The sequence below is a fragment of the Phaethon aethereus genome (genome assembly GCF_964289735.1).
Source record: "Phaethon aethereus genome assembly, chromosome: 4".
Taxonomy (NCBI): domain Eukaryota; kingdom Metazoa; phylum Chordata; class Aves; order Phaethontiformes; family Phaethontidae; genus Phaethon; species Phaethon aethereus.
The window spans coordinates 51,802,731-51,823,339 of record NC_138578.1 but is presented as its reverse complement, the minus strand read 5'-3'; the positions used below and the strand labels follow the sequence as shown (position 1 = coordinate 51,823,339).

The 20,609-nt window shown below is 37.5% G+C and overlaps 1 protein-coding gene across 2 annotated transcripts; it reads right to left on the bottom strand.

Annotated features, from left to right (window-relative positions):
• Window positions 1-2,031: 2,031 nt before the first annotated feature.
• On the bottom strand, window positions 2,032-19,948 carry CNOT7 (CCR4-NOT transcription complex subunit 7; the record flags this gene model as incomplete). Of its 2 annotated transcripts, none has more annotated exons than XM_081999567.1 (6): window positions 2,032-2,160; window positions 4,798-4,908; window positions 9,790-9,934; window positions 16,079-16,240; window positions 19,331-19,524; window positions 19,829-19,948. In XM_081999567.1, the coding sequence occupies 6 exons, from the start codon at window positions 19,943-19,945 to the stop codon at window positions 2,032-2,034; spliced, it is 858 nt and encodes a 285-aa protein (XP_081855693.1). The 2 variants fall into 2 exon arrangements, with proteins under 2 accessions (XP_081855693.1, XP_081855692.1); XM_081999566.1 differs by having other exon boundaries at window positions 19,331-19,557; window positions 19,829-19,945.
• Window positions 19,949-20,609: the final 661 nt, after the last annotated feature.

The following is a 20,609-nucleotide window of genomic DNA, read 5'->3' as shown; positions in this document are numbered from 1 at the left end:
CATTCCCTTCAAAAGTTAACCACAGATAGCTGTATCCATATGCTTTAGGCAAAGCTGCTGAACTTTAAAGCAAATACATCAAACTTCAGGGGTTCTTCACTCCCTGCGTATGCAAATTTTCCACATAAACCTACAGTTCAAGTGTGGGGAAAAAAAAAAAACCCAGATTGATGCCAAAGTAAGAATCCATCCTGTTTTCCATTAGATAGTCCCTATCTTATTAAAGCCAAAGACAACCAAAGTTAAAACAAGTCACCATCATCTAATGCATAATGGTATTAAATTAAATGACTAATGGGATTTGGATGCCTCAGTAGTAAATTGTAATCACCACTCCTGCAGCACAGGTCAGTAGGCATGAAGTGACTGGAAACACATGAACAGAATTCTGCTCTGAAAGTGGAATCAGCCAGGGAGCAGTAAATATTTTGCAACAAAACCACCAGTCTGTTGTTATGTAAGAAAACATTTCTTAGGCCTTTATTTACAAAAGCTTTAAAAACAAATACCCTCTGTTATGCAAATTATTTGTTGTTTAAAAAGGACCACCCAGTTACATCATCGTAACTCAATGAAAAAAGGTGTTTCATTTTTTTGTTTTTCAGTACAAGGTAAAACAGAGTAATTTGGCGAACATTTGGAGATTTTTTTACTATTGATTTCTGTGCCGAACACGCACACACATACGCGCACGCACACACAGGCACGCAATGTCGCACATTCCATCATTTCAGGCTAGTATTTAGCTATTCAATACCAAAAATCCTTCCTGCACAACTGCTCTGTACACATGCTATGCAGAGTTAAGAACGTACTTTAGGGTCCTTTAAAACAATATATCTAAAATATATTGCTAAGATATACTCAAAAATAAACTAGCATTACACTCCTCAGGTAACTTTATTAGCTATAAGTTATTTATATTTTGTTGTCTTACAACAAATATCTGTAACATCTGTCTTTGTAGCAACTACAAAAAAAGCACGATTTAATTGTCCTTCTAATTCAATAATTCAATTAAATAGTATTTTTTTCAGATCTTTGGGTTTTATCTTCAACTAAACTGACTTTCAAAAATCGTCAAGTCAAGTACATAATAAATATGACTTCATAAAAAATATTTGCGGTGTACATTACTAGAATAAAAGCTAGGAAGTTAATCAAGGGAAGTGTGACATTACAAAACGCCTACTATTCCAATATCCTCCAACTCTCAGCTTAATGGCAAAAATGCTACAGTCATAGCTGTTCTTTTCCTGAAGGGTGTAAAGCTGTTTTTTCAAGCTTCTTTCCGCCATCACAGAGCGGTTTTAAAGCAGCAGGCCAACCAGCAGTTGACATGCGCAGGATGTGTTTGAAGACAACTGAACACTAGTAAAGTAACAGCAGTTACTATGATTTCAGTAGTTTGTTTTGCTTGAACAAATTAAAGTTATGCAGCAAATAAGTCACGTTCTGTGGGTTGAGATACCAAGCAAATACAGTGTAAACTTGGCAGATGATTGTTTTCTAGCTGAGGGCAAAAGAAAAACAAACAAAACTTCAAATAAACCAGAGGATCTGAGTCAGAGTTGCTCTCTAAAGTGCAAATTTGATGGTCCACAATCTTGAATAGCTAAAACGCCTGCATACTGGAAGGAACAGACATGAATGGGGAAGTTAGTTACAATCAGTGCCAGTTAATTTGGAGAAGGGAAGGGAAAGAGACAAAAAACTAGAAGACCGATATAGGTAAGTTTACCAGATTATTCATTATGATTTAGCTTTCCCCTTCTCTCTGCCACACTGATCCTATACATGCTTCTTTACAAATGGGCTAGTTATGAGGCCAAAATGTAACCCAGAAAATTTTACAATCAATATTAAGATCAAAATCTGTGATAGGAACAGTCAGGTTTAGTACACAGAAAGGCAGAAAAGAAAGTGTGCTGAGAAAGGGGGAAAAAAAGCCTTATTGTCCAAGGGGTTCAACCAGAGATAAAACCTATATACAAGCATGTGGAGGTCAAAAAGATGGCCTTTCATTTCATGTCATGACTGTTTGTTGGCTTCTTCTTCATATGCATTTCCTGTGCCATTTTGTACATATGATGACCCCGAACCAAGGCCATATAAGTGGCCGCAATACTTGGCATCGTCAATGTGATCTTCAAAGAACATCTGAAGAGTTAAGAGAGAGACACGAATTATTGCCAAAGAAAAGGCTCAGTTTAAATAGAACTAGAGAAAGGTGCTAAAATGTTACTTTGTATTTAGCACGATATCAAATCCCAAGGTGCAAAAGATGACATAATTAACATAACACCACATTTAATCTTAACACATTATCAAAATGTGATACATGACATGATTCTTTAAAGTAAATCTGTCAAGGAATACAATCAGCCTTCCTGTGCACCTTTCCTGATGAAATGGGACAAATGTAATGTTCTGATAATTTTGTATTATCAGTTATCACTCACTTTTCTGCAAATGCAACAAAGAGATTTCTCCAACTGATTTCTGTGGAGTTTCTCACAACAGGCATATGCTTAGCATCTGTCATCGGTGCCCACATGCTACCTACTCCTCAGTGGTAGGGTTTTCATCATACTGTGTCTTGAAATGGAGGTATGTCCTGATTTATATTATAAAGGTTTGAGGGTGGGGAGAATGTTTGAGCACAAAAATCCATTACGGAGTTTAGAGAAATGCAGAAAGATGCATCTCCAGCTAGCTCTTCATGGAGGGGGACTTCATTTAATAAGGAACAGCAAAAATAAATTTTGTACTAAGACTGCAGTTACACCTTACAAGTCTTAACTGCAGACAGAACTTTTCAGTGGAAGACATATGAAACCCCATGATATTCTACCTTTTAGACTTAGGTTTTCAAGCAAAACCACAAATTACCCCACAAACATAAAAAGACATACACAAAAATTTTTCACCCTAAAAACTTCATGGCAACCCTGGACATCCCAGTGGTTGACATTCCGAGTCGTCATCAACATCAGAAATGTAAGACAGCCAGAATCATGCAGGAGCAGGGTGGACACAATACACAGTCTAAATGCAGAAGACTGCATATACCACACAGGCTGAAAACTCCTCCCTTAAGCTTTGCTCTTAGCAGCAGTCTCTATGGAAAGTTCTGTACTGCAGGAATTGGAGACCTCAATTATAAGTTTTAAAGCCCCCAGCAGTCCCCGAGAACAACAGCTCTACTGTTGTAGTATGAGTGTGTATTTCTGATGGGAAGAAAAATATCAGTAACTTTTTTGGCTGGCAGTCCAAAACCCAGCAAGTTGCAACTCTTTCACAGCAATTAGTAACAAAATTTTGTACCTCTAAAAGCATTGTAAAACAAAGTTTTTCCACTCAGAAATACATTGTTAAATAATTAACTCTACTGAAAAGGCTTTAAAAATGCACATTAAGTATACTTCCCTCTGCTGGCTACTGTGCCCTTATCTAGAAAGGCTGTATTTGTATATGCCCCTGCTCATTGCGGGGTGGGGGGGTGGGCTAGGTGACCTTGAAAGGTCCCTTCCAAGCCAAACTATTCTGTGATTCTATTTGCAAAGAATCTCTGAAAGTACTGGGGAAAAAATCATCCTAATTAATCCATCTTTGCTGGCTTAATTAAGCAAGTGTTTTGCACTAAAAAAACCTCAAAGATTTCTACTTCTTCCAATAAGAGCTTTTGGTAAACAAATTCAAGAAGCTAATTTGCCATGTAGCACAAGCTGCATCTCATGAGATAAACGATCATGGGTTTGAACCTTCTCCTCTGGAAAACTAACTTGAAAGGCAGTATCTTAGGCATGATTATCATACACTTCCCCTTCCTCCTTATTTGCTTTGGATTTTGTTTCAAATTCAAGAGTGGAAGATTAACAATACCAGGCAGACAGCAGTTAGCCTCACTGTGGGCTTGGATGGTATCACAAACACAACTATTGCATCTGTAGCCCATGACCTGCTTCACAACTGCAACTGTTCCAGCAGAGGCAGAACACTGTTCGGATGAGCAAACCAGCTTAAAATCACAGCATTTATTTTTCACCTGCTCTCTCACCAGTGAAACTCCTGGTCATTTTCTCCTTTATACAAAAGGCTAGATTACAGAAGGTAGACACCTCAGCATACAATGCTAAACCTTATTAAAAGATGAGGTTTGCTACTGCCATCTGTTTTGACACACTAAATTGCTGGCAGAGTGCCATGTTCACATGCACTGGCATTTGTCCAGTGCAACTACTTTCCAGAAGAGGCCCATTCAACGTTTGTTTTGTTAATACAAAATATCATATCATCTTCCTATTGTATGTAGACAAGTAGCAAGGATATGTGAAGCTTGTAAGACCCAACTTCCCTTGCTGCAAACCTTGAATTAATTGACCAATGTATCATCTTTTAGAACCTGAATTAATCTGTGCTTTATTCCATGGTAAGGAACAAATGCGTGAACGTTCTCCACAGCAGCCTGAAAGTCATTATTTAATATACCTATAGCCTGCAAGTTTAGCTAGAAGTGGCTAGTCCAGTCACTCTTTCCCCACACTAGGCCCATCACAAGCAGCAGTGCACACCAGCTGGGTATTACACTGAGCAGCTAAGCAGGGAATCAGTAGGGCTGGTTCACACTTACTCTAGGGAAAATACAGGTGGTCTGTCTTTTTGTCAAGAAAGGATTGATCCCTGAAGCCCTTCAGAGACCTCCTTAAAATATAGCAGACTTATCAGAATCAGCAATTCCATCTGACTTACACAGCACATTACTATCATGGAGATAAAACCAATACGTCCACCTACTTCTCTCATTTTGAAAAAGGCCATTCCTGTGAGTAAAGAATCAGATCCTGCCTGATGCTGTGGTCCTATCCTTTCCAGTTCTAACTGTTCAGCCACTTCTTGTAATCCACCCTGAAAAAGAAAACATTTTTGTTAACTGCTGAAAAAAATTAAATCAGAAAACTGAACAGCTGTATTTGGGAAAATCTGTTACACAAGCCATATAACTTCAAGTATATTTTAACATTTGCACAATAGCTGAAACTTATTATACTAGATAAATATACACCTGTAGAATCAAACTTTCAGAATTCTAATGCTACTACTGATACTGTGTCAGTATTGCTTAAATGAAGCCATATCTGTGACGATCAAAACTACTACTCCTTCATATTCCAGCTTCTCCAGTAACCAGGATGTCATTACTTAACAAAACAATTCCTTCAAGATGCTGAAAGACCTAGCAATGCTGAAGACCAAAACCAGGTGTTCCTGTACTACTTCTATTTGAATGAAAGTTTAAAAGGTAAAAAAAGTTCTTCTACAAACACAAGAATTCAAGTGCTTAGAAATGAGGTGCCCATATGCTAAAGTATCTAGGCTTCCTTTAAAACAGACCTTTTTCTTTCCACTTACCTTTGCACAATTAAGTTGAGGGTTTTCCGACTTCCCTTCAAAACTGAGAGTACCCTTAAGCATCTAGAACACTACAGGTAGTCCAGGAAAACGTTACATAGCAGGTATTTAGAAACCAAGTGGTAAAGTCAAAAGAGGAAGAAAGTGCCCACTCCATCTCTACAAGACATTCTACCCCTCTTTAAAGTTTGTTTCATTAGCTGCGTAAGAGGATAGGGAAAAAAAAATGCAAAAAAATCCATCCTCTTGCAACTAGTTTTCTAAGATACTAAAATCCAATCGTATAGCCAGCTTTTCTATTAGAGGTGTATATTTAAGTCACATGTAATGAAGTCTACTTATTAATAAAGTACATAAACATCTCTTACACAAAAAAGGAAACATTTAAAACAATAATTGTCTGCTTTGAATGGTTGATACAAGTTTTAAAAGGACAGACTGTGAAGCTGTAGACATCGCTGCAAATCTATCTGCTCTTAAAAGGTAAAACTTTTCCAGTTTCAAAGAGAATTTTCTTCCCAATAAGCTTATCTGAAAAACTATCCTCTTAACTGCAGGCTGACTAAATAAACCTTTTTAGTGCCCCCCAAAATGGTAATAACCACTACGTGTGGAAGCAAACCCATCAGAATTTGGTTTGGTTTTACATAGATAACACAGATCAGTTGAAGGATAGACATGTCATACTGTAACTGCAATCTTTTAATGCTGTAAGCTACACTGAGTACATAATTTTGTACAGAAATTCTTTTTTTTTTTAATCAAGCCGTAAAGCTACTGGAAATAGACTAAAGCATATGTACATTCTTTAAGGTCTACAAAGATCAAAAAACCAAACACAAAATCCTTAGTGCTGCCGTAAGTTTTGCAAGGCAGTGTTGCACAGAGGCAATGCTTTAAAAGAAAGACTGCGTAGTATCCAAGTACACCTTTCCTCTCACTCTTAACCCGTTTCAAGTATCGGAAAGGAAGCAATAAGAGGCAAAAGCATAACAGTCAAAATTAAAATTCAAAGAGCAATAAAAATAAAGTCTGACCTGAAAATCAGATCAAACATTATGAAAATTCTCGTGACTTATGTCAACAGCTTTGGGCCTGGGTTTTTGTTTTGTTTAAAAAGCCTGGAAGCTTCAGTAATAAGATTCCCAAGTAACACCTACAAACCAAGATGCAAACTTCATACTGGTATGGCTAGTTTTATTCTAGCTTGAGAAGCAGGAATATAGATTACAGAATTTTAAGATAAGAATAAGTCTATAACTATACAGTTAAGCATTGAAGCTAGGTTGTTGTCTTAAGTCTATGATCTTAAGGGTCTTTTCCAACCTAAATTATTCTGTGATTCTTTACGTGCTTGGATACAAGATTTGAGCACTGTAAGCATGCTCAGTTATTTAACTTACACTCAAAAAATATGCTGAGAGTTGGTGGGCAGTGGAAAATGTGCCTCTCAGAAACAAGCATGTTCTCCACTTTCTGACTCCAATAATGAGCTGTTAAGAATTAGCAAGAGCAGTTAGGACCATACCCTTTCAAGGCACCATTTGTTGCTCCTAAACCCTCTACTTCCTTAAGCTGAGAATTAGCAGTGCCTCATCATCAGGTTCTGCTAGCTGTAAGACGATCTACCCTAGCTTCAAATAACTTTGAAGAAAAAACACCCAAGAATAAAAATCAGTTAATATTTACACAGCAGTTGCAAGCTCTGGAATGTAGATGTAGTAATTAAAAATTTTCAGTAACAGCAGCCTACAGAAGAATACTTTACAATAGTGCTTTTAATGGTATATATCTATTTGTAAATATACCAGACACCACTTTTGTGTAGAACTTCTTGGTCTATAACTGCAGTAATTACAGAATAAAACCTGGCTGTCTGAAAATTAACAGGCTCCTGAGATTCTCTTTCAGGCAAGATTTTTGCACTCCAGATAAGAACATTTTACTCTTGGAAGAGAAAGACAAATTCTTTCCAAATTTTCAGACCATTGGTCTTTAAAGAAAAAGGCCACAGAATGATTGACATAATCACATGACCATAGTCAACAGCAGATCCAGTTCAAACTCTGAAGTTTCACAACACTAGCTACCAGAGTTCATTGTTCTGTACAACCCCTTATATGAAAAGCAAGTTTCCAACAAGGTCTATAAATCTACGTTACTTAAGAGGTGCCATTACTATAAAAAGGTCTGCAATTGTCTACATAGAAAGATTTTTAGAAAACAAGCAAGAATTCAACCTATTCAACCTTCATACATTAACATCTCAAGTTAACTCCCAATCTTCGTGCCAGTAAAGTACGCTCATGTCCATTTGAGGTAGAGTAACATACTCTAAGTTCAGACTACTTAATTACACAAAAAGAGCACCAGACCACTTCCCAATCCTCAAACATATTTCTCTTCTCAAGGCCAAACATCCTTTTTTGGGTGTGTGTGGGACCTACAGCAGGTCAGTAACTTTCATATAAAAAAATAACTTAGACAAGTCAATAAAGGACTACTGCACAGCAGTTCAATTCACTGCAATTTAATAGAGAGAGAAAGTGACAGCCATTAGGAAACAGTGCATTTTTAGAATCACAACACTGAATGTTTAGCAACCTGTTTCAGACAGCTGCTCTTAGTACAGTACAAGTCCACCATCACTTCATTGCCGGTAATCTGGAGGGGCAGGGTACTCCACATCCCTTTCCCTCCTGTCATTACCAGTCTGCAGGTTAGGTGACAGAAGCAAGATTTACTGCAGGAAAGCTGACCTACAGCTCTGAAAAAAAAAGAATCACCCTTGTTCCCAAGGTTTACTGAAATAAGACCTATGAAGGTTGATCTTGTCTTCCGACACAATTAATATCCCTAACCAGTGCAGGTTACACACAACTATGTCTTAAGGAAATGACAGGAAATACAATCCTCTCCTCCCCAAGCCCACTGGGAATGTCACCTCTGGAATGGTGACATGGAGCATGATTCTGTCACCTTTCCTACATCACTACAGTTGGATTATACATTCTGTTACTTGGTAAGTGGGTCACCACCACAAAGACACTAGATGCTTTTCTCACTTCTGGTGAAGGAAAAGTGAGGTTTGTTTTTTTTTGTTTGGGGTTCTCCCTTTTTTTTTGTTTGGGGTTCTCCCTCACCCCTTCTTTAAGACTCCTGAAGTTTACGAACATTTCATTTTTAGTTCTGGCTCCTGTGGAAAAAAAACATTTCTAAGATGTTCTCTAATACTCAGCTATTTGCTCAGCTGATGATATCAATAACTCCTAGATGAACACAGGTAGGTATACTTTTCGTACAAACTGGAAGCGAGGTCTCAATTTTCAACATTAACTTGATTAACAGAAGGATTTACACACCTTACTTCCCACACAAATAGGCTACTACTTAAAAGTGACACACTCTTATTATTAGTTTATCTCAGAAAGAAATAGGACTATAAACCCCACACAGATCACTAGTTGAGCACGACGAAGCAGCAAGCCATTCTTTAGTTAGGAGTTGGTTATACTAGTCAGTGTTCCTTTTTCCTGCAGGTTCTCATTAAGAAAGCCTAGAGAATCAAGTTACTTTCCATAAAAGCAGCAAGTCACTAACTGCTTCAGATAAGCGATGCACCTCATTCCAGCAGCAGTTCATACTCTCACAGTTCTTTGACAAGTAAAGCTGTTAACAATCCTTGTAGCATCTTTCTTTCACTTTGCTGTCTTCCCCTTCACAGGCTTAGTTCCAGTTTCCATTCATTCTCCAGTCCAATAAAGTATCCCAATTTTATGCCTGATAGCATAAGCCAATTAGTAACCCCACTGGCCTGACATGAGAGATTAGTTTCTAGTACTACGTTTTTTTCTAGATGTCACACGTTGTCCCTGAATATATGCTGTTGTTTATCTTTCCTTACGGGGTCATCTGAAACATTCTTCGCTCCATTCCTCTTCCCAAGACACTTCCACAGCATCATCGTTGCAATTACCTTTGCCAAGACGACTGCAGTCCTTTAGACTGCACAATGAGGAAATAAGAGTATATGAAACCCATCAATTCTTGTGGTTCAAGAAGTGAACAATCAATTCCAAACATGGGTTTATCATCTGTCAACAAAGACTGGGCACTATAAATACAGTATCAACATGTTTTTTTAACTGGTACGCAGTTATAAAAATTGATGTGTGCTCCTGCCTGCCTCTATAATTAAATATAATATTAAAAAGTATTGACAAAGTTTGAGACAACAAGGCTGTTTAATGGGTACTATCAAAGCAAAAAGAGAAAATAAAAATACAGAAGTATATTATTTTTACATGCATTATTTTAGCAGAAAGTACTCTCTCTTCAAAACCAAAATCTGTTCTGAGCTGTTAACAGGTTACTTACCTTCAGATTTTTGCAACTCTTCATGAGATATTTTACATCATAGATGACAGGGAAAAACAATCGCAGTATCTCAAAGAAGTCCAGTTCTTCTTCAGGTAAATTAGAGTTTGTCAGGATTTTGATTAGATAGCCAAAGTCATATCCACTGCAAGTTAATAACAAAAGCAATATAAGCAAATAACTTAGAAGCATCCTTCTCACTTCCAACATCAAGACTTCATTAAACATCAACATGACATTTTGCTTAATTTCAGTGCAATTAAGACTGACTCTTACAAAGACTAAGCCTCAGTATAAATGACCCCATTGCAGCTTTCAGGGAAAAATATTTTAATTTAGTCTCAATGAGGCAAAGTAAAGAAGCAAAAGAAGATCTGTCTAAAGGAACTTCTCCAAATCCTCAAACAAGGTAGTGCTGCTGGAGCTTCATCTGATAACAGGAACTTAAAACAGAAAGAGTCCTAGCTGGTTCCTTTCACACAGACTGGAGTTTCTCAATACAAACTGAACGAGATAGACACTTAGACAGTTCTTGAAATCGAAAGGATTCAAAAGTTTCCACATGTTTATGCCTGGAGGCAAGTTTCACCCTCAGCAATGAAGAGGAGCAGATTGTTTTTCAACTTTCCCAATTAAACCAGCACACAGTTAGACAACTGAAAAAATTATTATTTTGTAGACTATTACTCCATTTAGAGGCAAGGACGGAGCGAGTTAGAAAATTTTTTGTGTACATGTAAGTCAGCAGGAGGCAGCAAGGTAACTGAGCAGTACAGGTTTGGCAGAAAAAACAGAGGCATTATATATAGTGTGTGTGTAGTAGAAGAGTTTGGGAAGATTTCCATCTCTGTACCTTGACTGAAGAAAGAGGACATAGGAATGAGGTGCGGCAGTAAAAAGGGAAACCACATACTTTTACAGAGTTATGAGAGGAAAAGCAGTGTTTAAAGCATAGGAAAGAGAGATGTCGGGTATTAAGCAGGACTGATCACCACAACAAAAAGCACTGATCATTAGTTATCCCTAGCTTTCCCTAGGAAGGCAGAGATTACAAGCCTGATTATTCATGATCTAATCATGAATCTGATCCGTTCTGATCCCTTGTACTTGCAGGATTGCTCATGCACATATGCATTGACTAGATGGGGGACTGGTAAGTTACCTTTTTTGTTATTAGGTTTGCACTGAACCAGGTGAGTTCCTAAATTTTTACTGACATGTAAATTTAAAAATGCCTGTACTAACAAAAATGAAAACATGCAGCAGGGCTGCTGAAGGCTGCATCAGTTTTGCTCTTAAGGAACCTTAGCATATAGCTGAGAGACAATTCAAATGAATGGGTGGCCACCACAGACTCCAAATTCCCAATTTAAGACTTCATGTTCATTCCTGGTTACATGAGGATCATACTCAAAACAAAGAATTTTGCAACTTGGTCCAAATCTTGACCAAGATTTTTAACTGTAAGACAGCCAATACACGAAACAAGACAGTTAAGAGCACTATGCTACTGATCCTGCGGATACTTTACACCCACAAAAATTAGTGAATTCTGATGCAGGCTCAAGGCTTTATCTTGCACACTCAATGTGAAGTGAATTGCTTTTTGATTCTTTTGTATATGATGAGGTTCCCTACATCATCTTTATCTTATGAATTTCTAGTCAGAGGGCAGAAAATCTTGAACGTACTGGGAGTGAATGGATTGTTTGCTGAAAGTCCATTAATACAAGGTACACAAAAGGTACGAATGACTGCAGCTCTCCTATGGGGGTTTCCAGTGCTCTAAACAGGAATTTCATGTTGAATGAATCCTGCACTGCATCTGGTGCTTTGAAGCTGTGCTGGCGGCACTCCAATCTCCACAGCAGCAGCCACTGGCCAGGGAGCAAAGAAGCCAAAGATAAAGACAGATTTCAGCTGAACCTTACAAAGTAAAAAAACCCTGTAGTATACTTGGCAAAACAGTAGCTTGGAAGCTTAATTTTATTAGATCACCTATTTGGGAGGGGGAGGAGGAAGGGTAGTGGGGGGGGAAACCTGTATCAGCATAAAACCCTCTATAGAAACAGACAAGAAAAAAGCCACATTAGCAAAAAAGGCTGTTCAGGATTAAGGAGACATACTCCTCTAGAGATTAGAGAGCTTAACTCACTGAATTCCTGGCATCTGTCATGGAACAAATGCAACAGCCATATAAAAACTTTTAAAGTAAAGAAAACCATATTTGTGCCCCTCTTCCTACAAATAAACACTGTGTTTTTAACTCCCCTCCTCTTCCCCAAAAAATTATGTACATGACCGAATTACTAGAAACCACATGCTCTCACACACTTCTAATTCCTGTTAAGAAGGATGTAAGAAAACAAGACTTTTTTACTATTTGTATTGAGAGGGAGCAGGCTATCATTGATCTGCAATTTCAATGAAGAATTTTATTTTTATACCCTACCCACCCACTCCCGCCCCACTGGAGAGTGTAGCAGGTTATTTAATTCTAAGATTCTCACAGAAAAAGAGAACAGGATATCTGAACAGTGGATTTGACAGATATGATTACCCTTCGATCGCATGACAGCATTCAGTCAGATACCTGTTGTTGGATCCTAAGCACAGGTTACTTTTAGTCAGCTCAACCAAATGATCTCTCACATTCCTTAGGTTCCAGCTGCTTACACTTAGTCCCACTGTGCTTGTAACAATCATCACAAACTACACTTTACTAATCACAATGCAATATCAAGACATTTACATAATCTTTTTAGAATACTTAGATACTGGAGCAATATGCTCCAGTCAACCAACCTTAGAGACATAAGAACTGTCACTCCAATTAAAGACTTATATATATATAGTTAAAATGTTTTTGAGTGGCCACTGCTGAATGCTAACAGAAGGGTTAAGAAAGTCCACAGTGAGCAATTATGTAATTACCTGATTAAAGAAGTTTTCTTCTAATCCTATAACAGGCAATTAGTGGTTGGTTTATACCCTACAGCACCCAGGATTCCTTCCCTTAAAAAGCTTTCACCATTTCTAATATAATCACCTAAAGTTACTAAGTGTACCTAGCCACAATCCCTGGAGCTATACAGCAACATAAGCACTCTTACAACCACTTTTTTTTTTTTCTTTTTTTCTTTTTTTTTTTTTTTTTTTTTAACTGAACATGGACAGCTGTAAGCAACAAAACCATGGAAAAGACCAAACATGCTTGTATTTCTTTCCCTCATTATGCAGAAAGAATTCCAATAGCCAATTAACAGTGAACTCTACTCAAGCACCAACAGTCTCTGAAATAAATCAAAACCTGACAGGGCTGAGAAAGCTTTACTTCATTTTATAACCAGCTAATAGAAATGAGACAACAGATTAAACTTTAGTAAAATCAGTTAGATTAATCATAAATGATTATGGCAATGCAACAGTTCAGAACTTTCCAGCTTCCCCAAAACATCTAGGTAAGAGACATGTTTGCATAGAGCCTCCAAAGGTACATGGAGAAGGTTGCACACAGGTGGACACTCAAAGCTTCAGCAGATCAGTCAGCTGAATATCCACAAAAACAGCATTTGACCTGCTCTGTTTTATAGCTTGTTAGACTGCCAAGCATTCACGGCTCTCTTGACTGTGACAAGAATCAGAAATTCAGGGCTTCCCTCTCCTCTCTCATTGACTCAAATACGTTTTAACACACAGAAAAGATTTGATGGAGTCGCTTACGAAGTTGCGGTATTGTCACAAGAACCAGTGACAGGGCAAATGTTTCTTCACTTATGCCTGGCAAAACTGCAGGTCCACACAGATTTACCAATAGGTCAGGATGCCAAGGCAGCTACATCAAATGCAGTGATAAAAAGCGCACACATTATTTGAGAAGCTAAGAGCTTAGAAATAAACTACATAAGATTTCAAGGAAATCAGAGACTAGGAAATGAAACTAAAGCAAAACAACCTCACACACTGAGAAAGGAAGTAGGAAGAGGGGAATTACTCCTAAGAAACTCATAAATTTTGAGGGTTAGTAGTAATTAAAGCATTTTAAGGAAACAGAAGCAATAGCAGAGTCAGCAATTATCAAGCATAGCTTTTTCAGTAGTCAAAAGAACTACTGCATGGACAGCCAACATGAAACAGGTTTTCAACTGAGCTGTCCTGCTGTTTAAGTTTCCACTGATAGAACATAATCACAATCAACCTAAGACATATTTAGAAACAGCTGTTTACTGTTCTTTGTGGCACATTTTATGTGACCAATGCTCATTTATAGCTTCGTGCAATCTTAGCTGCCTCAGAATTTAACCCACTACTTCAGGATTTTGTGCTCAGGATAATATCAACATGCTCCATCAAGCACAAAAGCCTTTAAACACTTTCCAACTTCAAGCAGAGTTGTGGATAATCAGTGTTTGACAAACATTTGCTGGAATAGCTGTCTTAAGAGGATTTCTAAAGACATTTTCAGTGAAGTTCACAACAGAAACTCATTTTAGCACAGATGAAACTGGTCTTTAATAAAGCCACTCCAAAAACCCTTCATAAGCTGCACTAGTAGAAGTGGCATTATTGCACACAGTTTGCACTACACTTACCAGCATATTAGTCAGGAATCACACACAATCCATATAACTATGCTTTAAAAAGAACCCCTAGTGTAAAAATGGCTCAGGTATTCTTTTGCTAGGATAGCTTACACTGGGCCCTCAGAGTTATTAGACGATATTATAAAACCATTGTTTTGTAGCTGTAGCTGCTTCTATGCGGCAGCGCCTGCTGATGTACCAGTTACATGCATAACATGCCTCCCCTCCCCTTCTTCTGAACCACCCAGGTTATTTTACTGTGGTCAAGCATAAATCACAAATATGCACGTAAAAGTCCATAACGGGTTTAAGAAGCTGAAAGAAACTTCACTAATTCAGCCTTTTGTAGTTATCTGGACAAAGTTCATGGCATTCTTGTGCCAGTACTTGCTCCCAAGGTGCTACCCTAGTAGCCAAGATTGGATTGGATTATTTTGGAGTCATATTGTGAGTCAAGACAGCTGCAAGTGGAGGATGTCGGCAGATTAGGTGACACACATACTGAAAGAGGATCTTCGTCCTCTTTTTTTTTTTTTTTTAACTGTCTTTTCTTCCTGTCCTTCCCCCACCTCCTTTTGGAAAGCCAGTGCAACCCTTGCTTTCTACAAAGCAAGTCAAAATGATGAATTCTGCAACAAGCTGTTATATGCACCTTTCTACTACTGTTTTACATTCTTTGTTGAAGCAATCCTCATTTTTCAGTTGGTTAATAATGTAAATACTTCTTTAATTACATGTGCCTTTCTCTCCTCCAACCTCTCCTCCAAGACTTAATACTTAAGGATGAAGAATTTGCGTTTTCTCCAATTCCATCATCTACATATTGCCATCCACCAACGTAGCACGTGCGATAAACAAGAATAAAGCTGCAAGGAAACTACTAGTCTCAGCTAAAACATCTGCTCTACCTTTTTTGACTTGCTTAGCAGCCAGCATTTAAGATATCAACTTGAGGGCATTACACAGCAATAAGCCTTTACAGCCACTGTTGCTTGCAAAAAGTGCAAATTATCTCTGGCATGTAGTTGACTATACAATTACTAGTGCATACGTTTCATACTGTTAAATCTTATTAACACCAGAACATCTTTTGTATCTTCACAGATTCATAGATATTTAGCATTTGCATTTCTATTTCTACTTGGAAGATGAGTTCCTGTGATTGAATACATAGTAAAATATATTCATTAGTGCAGCTAGAATTAAGGCTTATCAGGGCTCTCTCTCGTAGCTGAGTAATTTTCAGCTGCTCAGATTACCAAGGAGATTTAAAACAAATCTAAAAGTGTTTTATAAAACTCTTCACTGATAATTCTGTGGTCTCTCCCACAGGACAAACAATATTTGCTCAAGCATTGCTTAGGAATAGTTTGCTTTTATCATTGTTGCTATTATTACTTGCATGTGTGATATTAAAAGATAAAATGCCACCTGCTGGCTTATGAGTTTCATGTCTTTCTGATTTACAGTTTTCTGGTTACAGTGTAAACACCAAAAGTAAAACACCAGTACCACCTTGTACACTCTATTCTTCTAATACAGAATGGTGCTATAGGTATTACTGCAGAAATAGTTTTCCAAGTCTTACCTACCAAGGTATGTGCTGATATATGCTATCAGATGCATATCACATCAGATGTGAAATCCAAACTCTAGAATTCAATAATGAAAATCAAACACTCAAATACTTAACATGCAGAATTTACCTATGAAAGGAAAGCCACTTGACTCCTTCACACAGTACAACTCCTGATGTCATAAGCAGTTCTGCAAAGTACTGCGTCTCAATTCCTTCTTCCTCATGCTTTTTAAACTGGATACCAGATGTCGTCAACAGTTCAATAGAGTCCTGGGCATACATATCTTCTCTAAAAACAGAGGAAAAGCAAATTTTCAAAATCTACAAACCTCAGTGATTACAAACTTAGTAACATTTCTTTTTGCTATTCATTCCACAGACTTGATTAGTATAGAGCAAAAACAACTTGACTTTGTTCTGTGTTAATTACAATTTTTCATCACTTTTTTAAATCTTCACTAGATTTCATCATTCCCAGCGCCTCCATTCTTGCCTCCTTCATAAAAACCTAGTTCCTGCTCCTCTTCTGATTAACCAGAACTCCCCTTTTGCCAATCTACAAAGTGAACATATTAATACAGATACTTTACCGAATAAGATCCATTACTTAAACTATGACAAATTAAATACAATATTTGAAGCACTAATATCTATTACATTATAGAACTAAGCACAGTAGAGTCCAGATCCCAGTGCTGTTATTAGTTCTGTAGATAATATTTTCCACACATTTCTTGTGATTTAAGCTTATGTAAATGTTAGACACATGCTCACCAAAACTTCCTACTCACTACAACTGGAAACTGTGTACTTGTTCCATCTAGTCAATCCTTAAAATTCAGGTAGCCTAACGTCTTCTTTCTAAATTATCAACTTCAACTTTTCTTAACTAGCCATATTTTGGACATTAAATTTAACAGGAGAGAAAAAACTTGTTCTATGCCTTGTTTGACCCCCTCTTACCCCTGTGCTTATTCCCTTTACCACTAACGTTTTTGTGAACTCTTAAATATTTTTGTGATTAAATGGATGGGGTTTTTTTCCCTAAAGTTTAATCTTCATCATCATAACACAGACATAGAATGGTTAACTGAAAAAAATTCAAATGCAGCTCTATTTAGAAGATGATATTCTTATTACTGTCCACAACACACTATTCTACAAAGTCTCTTCAGTATACAGTTTTAAATTTAAAAAAAACCAAACCAAAACAGAAAAAAAAACCAGACAAGACAATCAATATATCAAACTTGACTATCAGATTTAGTCATAGGCTTATATTCCTTATTCCTAATAGCAACTCATCATTCATCAGAACATAGAGATACATTCTCAAGATGTCTTTTTGCCTCCCTCCCACACAGCTGCTCATTAATTCTCCAGCTTTAAGGCACCAGCTTCCCAACAGCTGTCCATTTCCATAACACATTAAAGAACCCATCCAAAACAAACACACCTATTTTACAAAAAGAAGTTTTAATTCTAGTTTGTTGCTCTGCACTCCTCAGGTGGATAGTTGGTTTAGAGAAATATTTATTCTCTTTAAAAGAACATTGTAACAAGACATGGCTGGAACCACACACACACACACAAAATCACCTTCTAGGAACAGCCAACAGCTGTTCTGCTTTAGGAGCAGAACATTTGGCACAGTGCCACTTCCCAAAAGGAAGTTTATAAACAGATAAAAATAAGTCATTTCTCCACCCTTGTAAAAAAAATACTCGTGTTTCATGCAACACTTACCTAGCTCAGCTTTTTGAATAAAGTATCTCCAGTGAACTATTAACAAGTCAGTTAAGTGACTACCTAGTCATGATGCCTTACTAAGCTGTCTTATGTATGAAAGATCTGGCACAAATGGATGGAAAACTACTTTTGTTTTCAGTTGCTTGACATTAAATAGACCTTCGAAGCTCAGAAAATGAGTAAAACAAAGCAGGCTCTTCTTCCGAGACCACCATTTGAAAGTTAACAACTCATTCCTTTTCCTCTTTCTGCCATACTTAGCAGGATTAGTATATTCTTCTGTTAAGAAAATGGATAACTTCCATCCAGCACTTAGACTGCCAAGTATGTTTAGAGATACCAAAATATCAAATCTGCACTTCCTTTCCTTTCAAGACCTGCTTCAAACAGAACTAAAAAGAGCATGTCATTCCTCAGACCAAACTGATTTGTGACAGGCCACAGCACTACTTGTTTAGAAAAGTAGAAAGATTAAGAGAGGCAGCAGCATTTTTTTCTTTGTAAGAACACTGATTACTTTGAAAACCATCTTTTTACCTGCAGAAAAAAAGGTCTGTTCTCTAAACCTCCTTTGTAGACTGCAGTTTTAACTCATGTATATCAAGCTGTCCAGTTACCAGCTTGTAACACAACTGACAAGACAACCCCAAGCCTTCAAGACATTTAAGTTTGATAAGTGTTTGCTCTGATATTCAATTGAGGCCATATGAGAACCAATCAGATCAATTATGTTTACTTCAGGAAAAGATTTAGGATACTAGTAACCTTGTCAACTACGTGCTAAAGATATAATTAGAACTCCACAGAAGTGTCTCATCTCACTGGAAAAGTTAGGTTCATATTTAAAAGTTTATCACTGATAAAAATTACATTCTGAAATAAAGTTCACAATATGTTTCCAACAGATAATAAAAATCTGTTTGCTTTTTAACCAACACTTTACACAAGATAATCCAGAACAAAAATCTCCACAGGAATTATGCTGCAGAATCAATAATCCCTTTCAACCTATTATAAAATTAAAATACCATGGCTTAATAGAATAAGCTACTTTGAAAACACAAGAAAAACCACTGCAGTATTAAAAAGTTGACAGTATTTTACCTAGAATATTACCTAGAGCTTGTTGTGAGCATTTTAACAAGAATATCATCATTTTAAAGAGGATAGACCATACTTGCTTTAGAACTTGCTAAGACTTGTCACACTTCTTCAGTCACTTTGCTAGCTTTACTTTTTCTTCATGTTTGTATTTTCCATTAAAAATATGCAAAGGAACAACATAAGGCTTCTATAACACTAGTAAGAGGTAAACTAAGCTTTGGTAGAAGCACTTCGAAATGCTATATATGAAAACGCAGAGCTAACTCTTGCACTAAGTATAAATGCATCTTTTTTAACACCTTTGTTGGAATTGCTTAGCATCTTTGACCAAATTACAGACAGACTGCACAGAAATGAGGGAAGAAAGCACATGCTTGGCTGACAAAAGTTTTCCTCACAAAGAATCTATGGTATTCCATCATACAGATAAAAAGAGCTGTTACAGCTTTCACAACCTATAATACATTTTCAGTATCAGCAAGTCAGAAACATTCAACATTCAGTAGTAGAGATATTTAACACTTACGTTAAATTAAACTTAAAATTAAATTGCCAAGTTGAAGTTCCTGGAGGGTATTCTCCTTGCTCATTCATAAATGTCAGTCCTAGTTGAATTATTTTCAGCAAGTCTACATTGCAGCGTAATAACTGGTACTGATAGTCTGCATTGCTTCTGAATTCTCCGATAGGCCTTGCAACTACTCCTGGAAATTCTGTATCCTGTAAGAACATAATTAAAACTTCAACAAAATACTGCCATAAAAATTTACATTGTTCATTTTCATAAAACATATTTCAATCATCTGACCATTTCATAGCTGAAGAGTACCGTGTGTAAATTTAGCTTTTAAGAGGATAATACATTAGGATCCTTATGTTTGTACACCGTTAATTCAACATTAAGTCTCCATTATTCTTTCAATGAAAATGGATGAACAAGTTTATAGCTTTAATTTACTAACATCAAATAAAGTCATCACGTTTTTGCAGTCATTTGCTAGACAAACATCAAATGTTCACTCACCATAGCTACATAGTTATACTTCCGTATAACTTGACGAATTTTCTTCATCTCTTCATCCAAGTTACAAGCCCAAACTTCACAGATTCTTTGGCTATGGTCTACGGTAGCTGCTGGCATAGTGGGGGGCTTTAGAGACCATACATCAAAAGTTACACTTGACTGAGGATCAGTTTCATAAAGAGGACTTTATTTGGGTTTTTAACCTAAGAGCCAAAGAAAGGAAAGTATCAAGTGTAAGTTTTTATTCTTCACTTATCTGAAAAGAATGCTTAAACATCAGCATCAAGTTTATTCTTCATAATTTCATAAAAGAAACACAACATAGCCACCAAAACCACGTGAATTTCAGCTACATGAGTTTGGATTACTACCCAAAACTATGCAAAACTAAACCCCTATGATTCTGTTAGTAACTGTCTTGCACAAAGCCAAGGAATTTGGCAAGGCGCACTAGTTCGACAGATAAAAGAGATACCTGAGCCCACAAGCGTTATTCCCCCACGGCTTAGAAGAGCCCATTCCTGTGGATCCCACGGCTGCGTGCAACATGAAACGAAGCGGCAAAGTGACTATTAGCGTTACGCCAAACTCGGGGACGCCGCGGATGACCGACAGCCGCCAGGCAGGCGGCCTCCCGCGGCAAGTGAAGCCCCTTCAGCTCGTACGGGCCGCGCTACACCGGGGAGCAGCGCGAGGGGACCGCAGCGCGGCCCGACAGCCTTGGCCGGGCACCTCCTTGTGCATATAAGGCCTCAAGAGCGCCCCGAGGAGCAGCAGAGCC